The 12,735-nt window shown below is 39.1% G+C and overlaps 2 protein-coding genes across 2 annotated transcripts; one reads left to right on the top strand and one right to left on the bottom strand.

Moving 5' to 3' along the window:
* Window positions 1-287: 287 nt before the first annotated feature.
* LOC147327235 (uncharacterized) lies at window positions 288-1,696 on the top strand. Its single transcript, XM_086297376.1, has 2 exons — window positions 288-345; window positions 957-1,696. The coding sequence occupies exons 1-2, from the start codon at window positions 288-290 to the stop codon at window positions 1,694-1,696; spliced, it is 798 nt and encodes a 265-aa protein (XP_086153502.1).
* Window positions 1,697-10,878: 9,182 nt separating this feature from the next.
* On the bottom strand, window positions 10,879-12,340 carry LOC147327234 (uncharacterized). The gene is made up of 2 exons (XM_086297375.1): window positions 12,301-12,340; window positions 10,879-12,233 (listed from the first exon to the last, which is right to left on the bottom strand). The coding sequence occupies exons 1-2, from the start codon at window positions 12,338-12,340 to the stop codon at window positions 11,164-11,166; spliced, it is 1,110 nt and encodes a 369-aa protein (XP_086153501.1). The 3' UTR covers window positions 10,879-11,163.
* Between the last annotated feature and the right edge of the window lie 395 nt (window positions 12,341-12,735).

Below are 12,735 nucleotides of genomic sequence, written 5' to 3'. Positions count from 1 at the left end.
GTCTCCCCCAAAAATCCCTCCATAAGATTCAACTGGTTCAGAACTCTGCTGCTCGCATTATCACCAGAACTCCCTCCTACCAGCACATCACTTCAGTTCTTCAGGAACTTCACTGACTCCCAGTGAAATTCTGGATATTCCACAAGCTTCTTCTGCTCACCTTCAAGGCCATTCATAACCTCGCACCTCCTTACCTTTCTGACCTGTTACGCACTACCTTTTCTGTCCGCGCACTTCGATCTTCTTCTTCTATCCAGCTTTCTGTGCCTTCCTTCCGCCTCACCACGATGGGAAGCAGAGCTTTTAGCTGTTCTGCTCCCAGGCTGTGGAACTCTATACCCAGAGGTATAAGAAAGATCTGTTCTCTCACCCAGTTTAAATCTCAATGAGCCTAATCAGGGCCACCTGATCCAGCCATAAATGTATGCTTTATCAAAAATGAAAATTTTAAGCCCAATATTTTTTTTTCTTTTTCTTTTTAAAGAGAGAGTGTTTGTTTTCCGAATCCAAACTGGCAGCTTTTTCCACAGAAGAGGGACCTGACAGCTGAAGGCTCTACCTCCCATTCTCCCCAACTTTAAGGCAATGAATAGTTAATCTAAACAATAAATAAATAAATCCTGAAGTGAGTGTCCTGTAAAGTTTTTGAATAATTTTAAGTGAACTTTTAAATGTTTTGTGCACTTTGATAACAAAATTTAAGAGATACCACTTTGTGCTTTTGTTTGATTATATATCGTCTTTATTTTCTCATCCTAGATAATCTGTTTATATTATTTGTAGAATTTGTAAATGAGCAGCCAAAATGGTTTTCACATAAGCAGCAAAACTGTTTCTCCCCACAACATGCCTTCATAGGTATATCTAAGCCATATGCTTACCATGTAGAGACCTGCTAATGGTTAAGCTTACCTTGTAATTTCTCAAATGTATGTTTTTTTGATATGTCCCTTCAGATTTTCCACAACATGACTGTAAGGACGAGGATGGGCTCACAAATCAGCAGGTCTGTAACCAGGAGAAGAATTCCAGTCTACACCAGGAGGATCCTTCACAGATTAAAGAGGAAGAGGAGGAATTCCGTACCACTGAAGTGGAAAAAACGGTTGTTCTAAAGCAGGAGACTGAAACTTTTCCTGCTCGTGAAGAAAGTGACCACAGTGAACCAGAACCAAGCAATGACCAGCTCCATTCTCACAACTCTCCTGACACAGATCAGGACGAAAGAAAGGATGATAATTCACACAGTATAAACTCAGCGCAAATCGTATCAGGCCTGAGTGTTCAAAATTCCGAGACAGCACATTTATGTAGCACCTGTGGGAAAAGATTTTACAGGTCAGAAACACTGAGTCGACATATGCAAATTCACACACGTGACAAGCCACGTTCTTGCAGAACCTTTCGCAAAAGATTTTTTTGGAAGTCAAAGTTGACTAGACACATGCGAATTCACACAGGTGAGAAACCACATTGTTGTGGCACCTGTGGGAAAAGATTTACTCAGAGGGGTCAGTTAAACAGACACATTCGAATTCACACAGGTGAGAAGCCACATTGTTGTGGCACCTGTGGGAAAAGATTTACTCAGAGGAATCAGTTGAAGATACACATGCAAATTCACACAGGTGATAAGCCACATTGTTGTGGCACCTGTGGGAAAAGATTTACTCAGAGGGGTCAGTTAAAGGCATAAAAATATCTGTAGTATTAATTGCTTCTTACTATAAGGTTGGCATAACAGTCATTATTCCTGACCCTATGGGCTGACCTTGTGCCCCCCCCCCCAAAAAAAGAACAATGAAAAGGTAATTGAAAGAAAGTCCAGAAAGTTATGCAAGACAAATGTTGAATATCATAGAGGAATGCAAAGTTGTGCAAATTGATAGACTGGTCAAAGTGGCACATTAATAAACACATTTAATAGATAAATGTTTTTAAGAAAATGATTTTGACAAAATTGGGGAAATCAATCTAGTTTAAGATGGAATTAAATCAGTTTAAAGATAAAATATGGATAATTATATAATAAAGGAGGAGGAGCTCCTCTCCATTAAAGGAGCTCAGAAGTGCCCCGAGAGTCTTCATCTTTATTCATTTTTGTTGGCTTTTGGCCTCCATGTGCTTAAGGCGAACACGCTAGAGGTCTTTCCTTTCTTTTAAGTTTCTGATTAAGTTGTATGTTCAATAAAACTGTTGGCATCACACTTCACATCATCTCCTGTAAATTGTGTGTTTTTGTTTAAATTGTGTTCCAAAAGCCTGAACCAACATCTTTCCGGCCTGAAGAAATTCTGCAAAGCCTTTAAAATTTGCAACCCCACAATCCTGCTACTCTTTGAAAAACTAACAGTACTTCTAAACGAGATGTTAAACAGGGCTTCGTGTGATCTAGTGATGGGTCGTTCGCGAACGAAATGGCTCTTAGAGCCGGCTCTTTGACGTGAACGACGCGAGCCGGCTCCTTATTGCGAGCCGTCACGTGGGTTGTATTTTTTTTTCTTCTCTCACCCTCTCTCTCTCTCGCACTTTTTTTCCGCTTCACTCAGCACGCGAGCCTTGTGCTTTACGCTGGGCAGAGGGGGGAGGGGCGGTAGTTACACTCAGTAGCACACGAACAGAGCCAGAGGGAGAGAGAGAGAAAGAGAGCCAGGGACAACAACATCACATTAGAAAGGTATAGTAATCATCCACAACTATTTTCGGTTGCAGATGATAAAGGATTCAAAAAGTTTATTCATGTAGGTACATATGGCAGAGAATATGCATGTTCTTTTTGTTTTCATATTATAATTTATATTTAATTGTGTTGTGGTTTGCAGTGTTTTGTGTTGTTTTCACTTTAAATTTGTAAAAGGAAAAAGCTGAAAATTTAAATAGTTAAAAGTTGAAATGTGAATAGTTTGATTTTTGTATTATATGATTTAATTATTACATTTTATGTGGAGTGAATAAATAAAAGTATATTTACGGTGGCCCCTAGAGACAAAGCACATACAAACTTCAAATCACGTACGACCTCTGAAGCATGTACAAACTCCAAAACACGTAAAAACTCCAAAACACGTACAAACTCCGAAGCACGTAAAAACTCAGAAGCACATAAAAACTCAAAACATGTACAAAAGACAACAGAAGTGCCCCAGGATGCTAGGCGCAGTGTTGAGCCTTTGTTATCTTGTGGCTACACAAGCCAGCAAGTACCAACGACCGGATTTGGTGTGTGGTAATAACAGGTAAATGAACTTTTTTTTTTAAATTATTTGAATATATATATGAGTGCCTGTGTATAAATACACATACAATACACACATGCTTTCAATTGTGTAATTTAAGTGATCTAGTAGCTTTGCTTTGGAAGTTCAGTTCATGCTAGAAATGTGTGTTGGAGTTTGTACGTGTTTTGTCTCTAGGTGCCACCGCATATATTTATATATAAACATATATAAATAAAACCACTTTTTTTACGTTAGTAATTCCTTTTGTGCATAATTTTATATTATTGTTAATAATAAATTAATTAAAGCAACAAAACAATCTGAAGAGCCGGTTCGGAGCCGAAAGAGCCGGCTTTTTAGTGAGCCGGCTCACTAAAAAGAGCCGGAAATCCCATCACTAGTTCACACCGCTGTCGGCCACTGTCTTTTTCTTTTCTTTTTTCACTTAAATGACCTCTGACAAGAAAGCCTAATTTCTGCTGTTCAACACTGAAGAAATTAAAACTTTTTAAAATTATTCAAAATTGCAGAATATTGTAGAATATTTTTAAGGTTATCTGCTATAAAAAGCCAGACCAGGAAAATCTCCTTCATGTTTTTCTGTGTTTTATTCTCAGTTACTTTGATGTTCACAATTCTGATGAAGTCTCACATGTATCAGTACTGATAAAGTATCAGAATTATAATATTTCTGACTGTCTGAGGCTAAATTGAATCGAATCAGGACTTTGAGAAACCGGAATCAAATGGATTATTGAAATCACTGATGATACGCAGCCCTAGTGAGCAGCCTAGGCCCAACAGAGTGGATGTAGCTGTGGGTAATAAGAAAAGATGAAAAGAACTATTGATAACTTTTGTGTTAAGTTAAGGCCTGATTCGTCTGAAATTCATAGCCAGTGCTCTGACACGGTGCCATCAATCTTTGAATGCTGAAAAAGCACAATGTATCCAGAAAACACATTGTATGCTGCAATAAATGCACTGCCCAAGCGTCCCCTCTCCCCACTGCCTTTCAGCAGCATGCAACAGCAAACAGGTTGTCAGGCCAAGATGATGATTAAGTTTAACATCTTCTACAATATTGACAAAGCAATTTAAGCACAAGTTTGTTAGTTAATAATTTAGAAATGAATATTGTCTGTATGGACTACCCCCCCCAAAGAAAGTGCACATGTAAAACTGCGGTGTTAAACGATGCGGTTGAAAAATTTGAGTGCGCCTAACTTTTGTGCCGGTACGCCGTACCAGTACGCCCATGTCAAAAAGTTAGTCTAGAGCCCTGCTTTAAGCTGGGCAGAGGGGGGAGGGGCGGTAGTTACACTCAGTAGCACACGAACAGAGCCAGAGGGAGAGACAGAGCCAGGGACAACAACATCACATTAGAAAGGTATAGTAATCATCCACAACTATTTTCAGTTGCAGATGATAAAGGATTCGGAAAGTTTATTCATGCAGGTCCATATGACAGAGAATGTGCATCTTCTTTTTGTTTTCATATTATAATTTATATTTAATTGTGTTGTGGCTTGCAGTGTTTTGTGTTGTTTCACTTTAAATTTGTAAAAGGAAAAAGCTGAAAATTTAAATAGTTAAAAGTTGAAATGTGAATAGTTGGTTTTTGTATTATATGATTTATTTATTACATTTTATGTGGAGTGAATAAATAAAAGTATATTTACGGTGGCCCCTATAGACAAAGCACATACAAACTCCAAAACACGTACAAACTCCAAATCACGTACAAACTCCAAAACATGTAAAAACACGTACAAACTCCAAAACACGTAAAAACACGTACAAACTCCAAAACATGTAAAAACACGTACAAACTCCAAAACACGTAAAAACTCCAAAACACGTAAAAACACGTACAAACTCCAAATCACGTACAAACTCCAAAGCATGTAAAAACTAAAAAACACGTAAAAACTCCAAAACACGTAAAAACACGTACAAACTCCGAAGCACATAAAAACTCAAAACACGTACAAAACACAACAGAAGTGCTCCAGGATGCTAGGGCGCAGTGTTGAACTTTTGTTACCTAGTGGCTACACAAGCCAGCAAGTACCAACGACCGGATTTGGTGTGTGGTAGTAACAGGTAAATGAACTTTTTTTTTAAAAATTATTTGACTATGAATGCTTGTGTATAAATACACAAACAATACACATATGGTTTCATGCTTTCAATTGTGTAATTTAAGTGATCTAGGTAGCTCTGTTTTGGAAGTTCAGTTCATGCTAGAAATGTGTTTGGAGTTTGTACGTGTTTTGTCTCTGGGGGCCACCGCATATATTTATATATAAACATATAAAAATAAAACCACTTTTTTTTTTTTACATTAGTAATTCCTTTTGTGCATAATTTTATATTGTTGTTAATAATAAATTAATTAAAGCAACAAAACAACCTGAAGAGCCTTTTTGGAGCCGAAAGAGCCGGCTCTCTTTAGTGAGCCGAACCGAAAGAGCCGGTTCTCTAAAAAGAGCCGGAAATCCCATCACTGTCAGCTACACAAGCTTTAGTGGAGAGTCTACAGCTAGTGTGTGAGCATTAAACACACACCACATACTCTCCCTGCCTCTCTGTAGAGTCACGTTTACAAAGACACAGGGACAGATCATAGATTTCACAGACAGTGGGGGAAAAGAAGATTTTTCCTTTAACAGTTAATGTTGCTGTGTCTCTGAGATGCTGACAGTGGTGGAATAAATCTGTACATTTACTTCACTCCTGCATTTAACTAAGGACAGGTTTCTAGAATTTAACATATCAGGATGTAAATCATATAATCTAGTCCTTGTCAGGCTTTAAAATGAGGTAAATACCAATGATGTATTACACAAATTACACTAGAATGTTTTTATTAAGATGCAAAATCCTAACATCTGTAAAACTGTATAACAGCTGTATAACCTGTAATAACAGGTAACAAGTGTTGGTTAATGTTTTACTGAAAATAACATCAGCCAGGGAAGAAAAGTCTGTTTAGTTAGTTAGTCAATTGATAGTTTTATATATTTTTTGTATTTGTAAACTTGATTCAAAGCTTCCCTGACATGATGATAAAAAAGTACTTTAAGATTACTTTCAGCAACAAGTACTGAGGTCAAAGTTCAGGAAATGATCAATGTTCAGAACCTGTTGCGTTTTGGTGTGATCATAGTGCTGCATAAATGTAAGAATGTATTACTCAACATCTCCTCTTTTTAAATATATAATAAAGAAAACAAGTGACTAGAACTTATATTGTCTCATATTGTTATTAATTGTCAGGTTGCTTGTTAATCTTTTGTCTGTCAGTTTGTCCAGATAAACTTTGTTTCTCGTGGTTTAGTTCATACAAACCGTCTCCTCTCAGATCTCAGAGAACTGAAGCCTTATTATGAGTGCCTGTACAGTATGATAGTGTCTGTGGCACTGAGAAATCAACTGTTTCATTTTAATAAAATGAAAGACTGATTAACGGCTGATGTTTTCTGCTCCCCACAGATTTTACAACAACCAGCTAAAGTGGCCGCTGACAATAAGCCAGTTAACCTGAGTCTCTTTCTCATAGTAGGCCAGGCACGTTTGGATAACTTTATTCCATTAATAAATGAATTCATCATTTAAAAACTGCTGGATTGTCTTGCAAAATACTACACAAGATATTTTCTAAGTCCTTCTTATATAAACTTTCAGGATTTTATTGGTGATGACAGATTATATTGACTGATTCTTCTGGAAGGAAAGAAAAATAAAAACTGGAGGATGCTGAGTAGAGAGGGTGGATGTGAGACGAGTCAGTAAGAATGTAGATGGATAATAGAAACTGATAATGAGATCATTAAGAATGATGAAATGTGATTATTTGTATTTTAGTTTTTTGTTTTTAGTGAAGGGATAATTCAAATTACACTTTCAGCAGCGCCTAGTGAGGAAAAGAAAATGAGAAGCTGTTGTGTTTCGTTGTGACCACACGGGGGCAGTGCAGCATAGTGAGCCTGCAAATCAGTTTATACCTTTCATATAATGTGTGAGTTTGTTTATTCTGAATTTTATTTTTCAGTTAGGTTCCACAGTTCATATATCATGTATAATTTTTCATTAGTTTCAGTGTTTGTTTGTATTTTATTCTATTCATGATGGTTGTGTTGACAGATTTGTCCAAATTTAAAGCTATAGATGTGAACTTTTGGTTCCTTTATGTATAAACACTAAGCTGTTTATAAATAATCCATATTTGTGGATTTGTACAGTCCTGAAAGATGCCCATACATTCAGCTACACTCAGCATTAGTCCAGCTGAAGATCCTAATTTCATGTAGCAACTTCTTTTCCCTGATCCCGCCTCCACAGACAGATGTGCACAGAGGTTCAACAAGGCACAGGCCTCGATCACTGAAGACAGACCGCATCAAGAGTGTGACCTCCAAAGTGATTTAGTTATTCACTTCAGCCAGCCTCTTTTGTCTCCATTTATTTAAAATCTGCTCTAAGAAATTCACATTCTATGGAAGCCCGTTTCCGCCACTAAAAAAAAAAAAAAGGATCCATAACTCAAAATTTCGAGTTATTTTCTCGAAATTTCGACATATTAACTCAAAATTTTGAGAAAAGCAACTCGAAATTTCGAGTTAGTGCTGCCAATCAGTAATCTACGTGAATGACGTCATTTCCATGTTACCCGGAAGCTGAAGCCCTCAGCTACAAATGCTACAGCTAAGCTACCGGTATTACATCCAGTCGTGAATGCACAGATTGCTGAGTGTTTTCAGCCTGGCTTCACAAATGATGAAATCCCTGTGTTATTAGCTGAATCACATGGTGTTACTATCAGCAAACATACTTTAATTTTTTGGGATCCGTTTTTGAGTGCGCGGTCCTGCGTAATATGCTTCCGGGTAACAAGAAAGCGACCGCATTCACGTATATTTTTGATTGGCAGAGCTAACTCGAAATTTCGAGTTATATTTCTCGAAATTTTGAGAAAATAACTCGAAATTTCGAGTTATGGATACTAGCTTTTTTTTTTTTTTTTTTTAGTGGCGGAAACGGGCTTCCATACATTTCTCACCTTTTAAATTGAGATGTTTTTTTCTAGGAGACATTTGAGAAGGACTTGACAGGTATAAAACAACTGGGAGAAGTTAAGAATATTGTTGAAATAAAGAAAATGTGGATGATGAAGTCACAAAGGATGTCATTGACTAGGGCCTGAAAGACTCCTGGTGTGTTTGCTGAAAATGCTATTTTCAAATAACCGAAACGACCCATTTGGGTTTAAAAATTATACTGATTACTGGAAGGTGAAGGAGGACCAGTAAGCGAGTCAATGGAGCAGTCATAAGGACGATGAGGTGTGAGATAAAGAGCTAAACCTCCTCTCACTTTGGTTAAGGGTAAACAGCCTATTGCCCGCAGCATCAGCTAAATCCTTTGTCATAAACACTTTGCAATGAAATTTGGGTTTGGTTTCAGCATGGCTTCGGCCCATCTCAGAGCTCACCCTCGCAGCAGGATAACCATGAAAGCAAATTTTGCACAGTCTGAAGAATAAGTTCTACTTTGTTGATGAAACACTAGGAAACACTGTTTGAGGAACCCTCTGTTCTTTTCTAACTCGCTGGTGAAAACTTCAGGTGGCCTTTCCAGAGGTACAAGCTCTCTGAGCTGTGCTGCTGACCATGTCCATCGTTTTATGACCACAGTATACTCATAACGGATGTCAATCCAGCAGATTATCTTTGGCATGTGGTGGATCAGAAGATTTGCAACATGGATGCACAGCCGACAAACCTGAAGCAACTGTGTGATGCTATCATATCAATATGAAACTAAATCTGTGAGGAATGTTTCCAGGTCTTTGTTGAATCTGTGCCACAAAGAATTAAGGCAGTTCTGAAGGTGAAAGAAGGTCCAAAACAGTACTGGCAGGTGTAACTAATGAAGTGGACAGTGACTGTATTTAGTGTCTAGATGTTTTTTTCAGTATTTTATTCACTTAATAGCAGGACAGAATACCACATGACTGTGGCCTTGTGTTATACCCTCTCTGCTGCAGTGATGCTGCAGACAAACACAAACATCGTGATTAGACATTCAAGAAGAGCCTCTTAAAGATGAAGGTCTGTGTCTCTTGACCTAAACACATAATCCAGTTAAATCTGATTTATGTTCATTAATGCCCCTCACACTGTAACTTAAAGTAATAAATCGGTCACTGATTAATTACAGAAGTACGTCTGTGAGCATAAAGATGTAAGCCTTGGACCATCAGGATAAAATGTGGTTGGGAAACTTAACAAGCTTTGATAAAACTTCATCAGTAGCTCAAGCAAGACCTCAAAACCTTCGATCACCACGGGTGGTTAGCAGACTGTGGTTGTACCATGCAGCCTAACAACATGCAGTAAATTGCAGGTTAAAGCAGTCTGCTTACACATTGTTAAACGAGGGAAGGGAACTAATGTGGCTGTCACATTACCCTTTTGTCCCATTTCATCCCAGGACTTGATTCAATTGCTGCTCACTTTCTACAATACTTAAAACTGATCAGTAGGACCTGAAACTGCAAACATTCAAACATTCAGGCCAACAATCAGTTGGTGAACATATTAATCTACTACAATTAGCAAAAATGAATAAATAAACAGAAGAAAGTTAGAGTGATATCAGAGTCATGCAAGTTTTTGACCAGCAGGTTAAACTCATGCAAATTAGCTTCATCCAGGCTCATGAAAACACTGTCCTGCTTATAAACAGCAGATCATTTGTGTCAGTGTCAGGATGGTTTATATTTGAGCTTTTAGTTCACACAGAACAATTTTTATTAATTGTTTTTAGCGATTACGAAAGTCTGTGAATCCCCAAATTGTTCAGTTGTTCTCTTTGCTCCCCATGAGGTCACTTTCACCATGTGACAAAAACAACACCCCACTCTACACACTCGGGCCACCAGCAACTTTCTAAATCCTCAATAAAAAGCTGACAGGTTGCAATGATGTTCCAAATAACTTATTAAGAAAACAACTAAATACACAGAAAATGTTATGAAAATTGGTTTATTTTATATCTCATAGTTTTAAATGATGCAATAAAAATATGTATAAAACATCACAAACTGTAATATTTTACAAATGCTTACGTCCTGCTGATGCAATGGAGACATCTTCCAGTGACAGTCTTCATCAGTGTGAGTGTGAGGAGGATCCTAAACCCACCAACACAGAAGTGCATGTTCACAACTCCCTCTGTGCAGGCGGGGTGGCCAGTCAGGTATGAAGTGCTGAGAGTGGATCTTTGGTCCTCTGTGCAGCTCTGTCCACTCTCAGCTTCCCTGCAAAGTAATAACACAAGAAAGACGTCATTTTAACACAAAACAGCATTTTCATTGTTGGTAGCTGCAGTATGTTGTTAAAAAGCAATTTTAAACCCAACGTATACACATGAAAAATATAAATAAAGCTAAACCTACAGTGCTGCTGACATAGGATGATGATTTATACCAACTATTGGAAGAATTTTGTCTTCAATACAGTTTGTTGTCAATGTGAGGTGATAACTTACATAGTTGGAACACAGCACCACTCTCCCGTTTTTCACTTGGTCATCCATCCTTCTCATCGGGTTGGTCGGGGTAAGGCTGTCTTCTGGGTGGGGTGTTTGCTCCATCTTGGATGTTGAGTGTCTGAAGTGTTGAATTCTTAGCCACAGGCTATACCTTATGTAAAAACAAGAGACTACAGTCAGTTCACTGCATCATTTTTAAACCTTTTCTACTTATTTGTGTTGAGATTAAGTACAGACTTACCTTTGTCCTGCATGGTGAATTAGGGCTTGGGAAAAACATATATTATTCAAGAAAAAAAAACAATACATTTCACATGTGCAAGTCAGATGTTCTTATATCTGTAAAAACACAAAGGCAAAGTTTAAAAACACATTCTAACATAAACTAATCAGAGTCACTGTCATCAAGGGAAAGGTTAAAAAGCCTCTCCCAGAAACATCTGACTCCAAAACTACCTGAGGATGTTGAAGGGGCATCAAACTGGTCACTCACCTTGCACCTCTTTGCACTTACCTCTTCGGTGCAGATGTCTTCTCTGCTTCTCTTTTCTGAGGAAGGAGCAGCAGAGAGATCAGCTGAGGAAGAAGCAGCAGAGGGAGCAGCTGAGGGAGGAGCAGCTGAGGAAGAAGCAGCAGAGAGAGCAGCAGAGGAAGAAGCAGCAGAGGGAGCAGCTGAGGGAGGAGCAGCAGAGGGAGCAGCTGAGGAAGGAGCAGCAGAGGGAGCAGCAGAGAGAGCAACAGAGGGAGCAGCTGAGGAAGAAGCAGCAGAGGGAGCAGCTGAGGGAGGAGCAGCTGAGGAAGGAGCAGCAGAGGGAGCAGCAGAGGGAGCAGCTGAGGGAGGAGCAGCTGGCGGATCACCAACTGGGGCAACAACTCGAGGGAAGAGTGGGGCATTGGCCTGGCCGAAAGGCGGCATGGTGATGGGGGCAGCACCTGGAGCAATAGGACGTTGCCAATCGTGCCAAAACGGCTCTGGAGGGTGCTCCCAGATGAGAGGGGAATCATCTCTCTCATCCATGGTGTCATACCCAGAGTCATCGCTAAGCCAATCCCCCCACTCTTCTGAGTCGTTCCAGTCAGATGAATTGTCAGTCTGTTCACTAAACTCTTCATCGTCTACAGGTAGGTAGGGGGGGTACTCACCATACTCACCTTGCTGTTCACCGTCATCTGCATCTGGTGCTTCATGAGAAGAGGGTGAGGGTGAGAGAGGGATAAAATACCTACTATACTCACCTTGCTGTTCACCGTCATCAGCATCTGGTGCTTCATCAGAAGAGGGTGAGGGTGAGAGAGGGATAAAATACTCACCATACTCACCTTCGCTGATACGCTGGGTATCAGCGTCCTGACCTTCACCAGAAGAGGTGGAGCTCTGGAGACTGTCATCCAGGATCCTGATGACTTCAGGAAGGCCTTCTTCTGCAGGGCGTTCAACCACATAGTCAAGACGCCCTGTGAGGAAACAATTTTTAAAATAACATTAGGAATGTAATAGACACCCAGTGTTAAAGCAACAGACCTACATCTGTTAGTTTGAGCAGAGGATGAGAGAAAAGCATTTTATGTCAGACTGAATGACAATACGAGGTTAGTCATTCATATACTGCTGCATGGGCTGGGCTGTAGTTACATACTAAGGTTTTAAAAACTGAGCTTAAATAAATGATTAGCGGTAATAAAAGCCGAGGGAGGTCAACAGTGATCACTGACTGTTTTAGGAGCTTTTTGAGATCAAATAGAAGAAAATACATAACATTAAACATGTTAACAATACAAAAGCCATATTAAACGCAGACTACTTTAGACCCGGAAGTAGGATTCGTGCGTCACCACTGAACAGCTAAATTCGTAGGAATGTTTTAGCTTATTATTTGGATAACCACCGTCATTACAATAAATTAAATTTGTAGTCATTTAAAACTCACAGGCCTACAATCAGCTGGCCTATATAAAA

This window comes from Aulonocara sp. 'chitande type north' Nkhata Bay, linkage group LG6, assembly GCF_057382095.1.
Source record: "Aulonocara sp. 'chitande type north' Nkhata Bay isolate Kocher_YH1m ecotype deep benthic linkage group LG6, A_spYH_male_GT1.1, whole genome shotgun sequence".
NCBI lineage: Eukaryota > Metazoa > Chordata > Actinopteri > Cichliformes > Cichlidae > Aulonocara > Aulonocara sp. 'chitande type north' Nkhata Bay.
This window is presented reverse-complemented; position numbering and strand designations above follow the sequence as displayed.

Excerpts from the sequence above, each read along its gene's own strand:
- LOC147327234 (XM_086297375.1), bottom strand. The coding sequence starts at position 12,340 with ATGCTTTTCTCTCATCCTCTGCTCAAACTAACAGATGTAG. Across the intron at positions 12,234-12,300 it reads GCTCAAACTAACAGATGTAG|GGCGTCTTGACTATGTGGTT; the intron begins GTCTGTTGCTTT and ends GTTTCCTCACAG.
- LOC147327235 (XM_086297376.1), top strand. The coding sequence starts at position 288 with ATGGGAAGCAGAGCTTTTAGCTGTTCTGCTCCCAGGCTGTGGAACTCT. Across the intron at positions 346-956 it reads GTGGAACTCTATACCCAGAG|ATTTTCCACAACATGACTGT; the intron begins GTATAAGAAAGA and ends ATGTCCCTTCAG.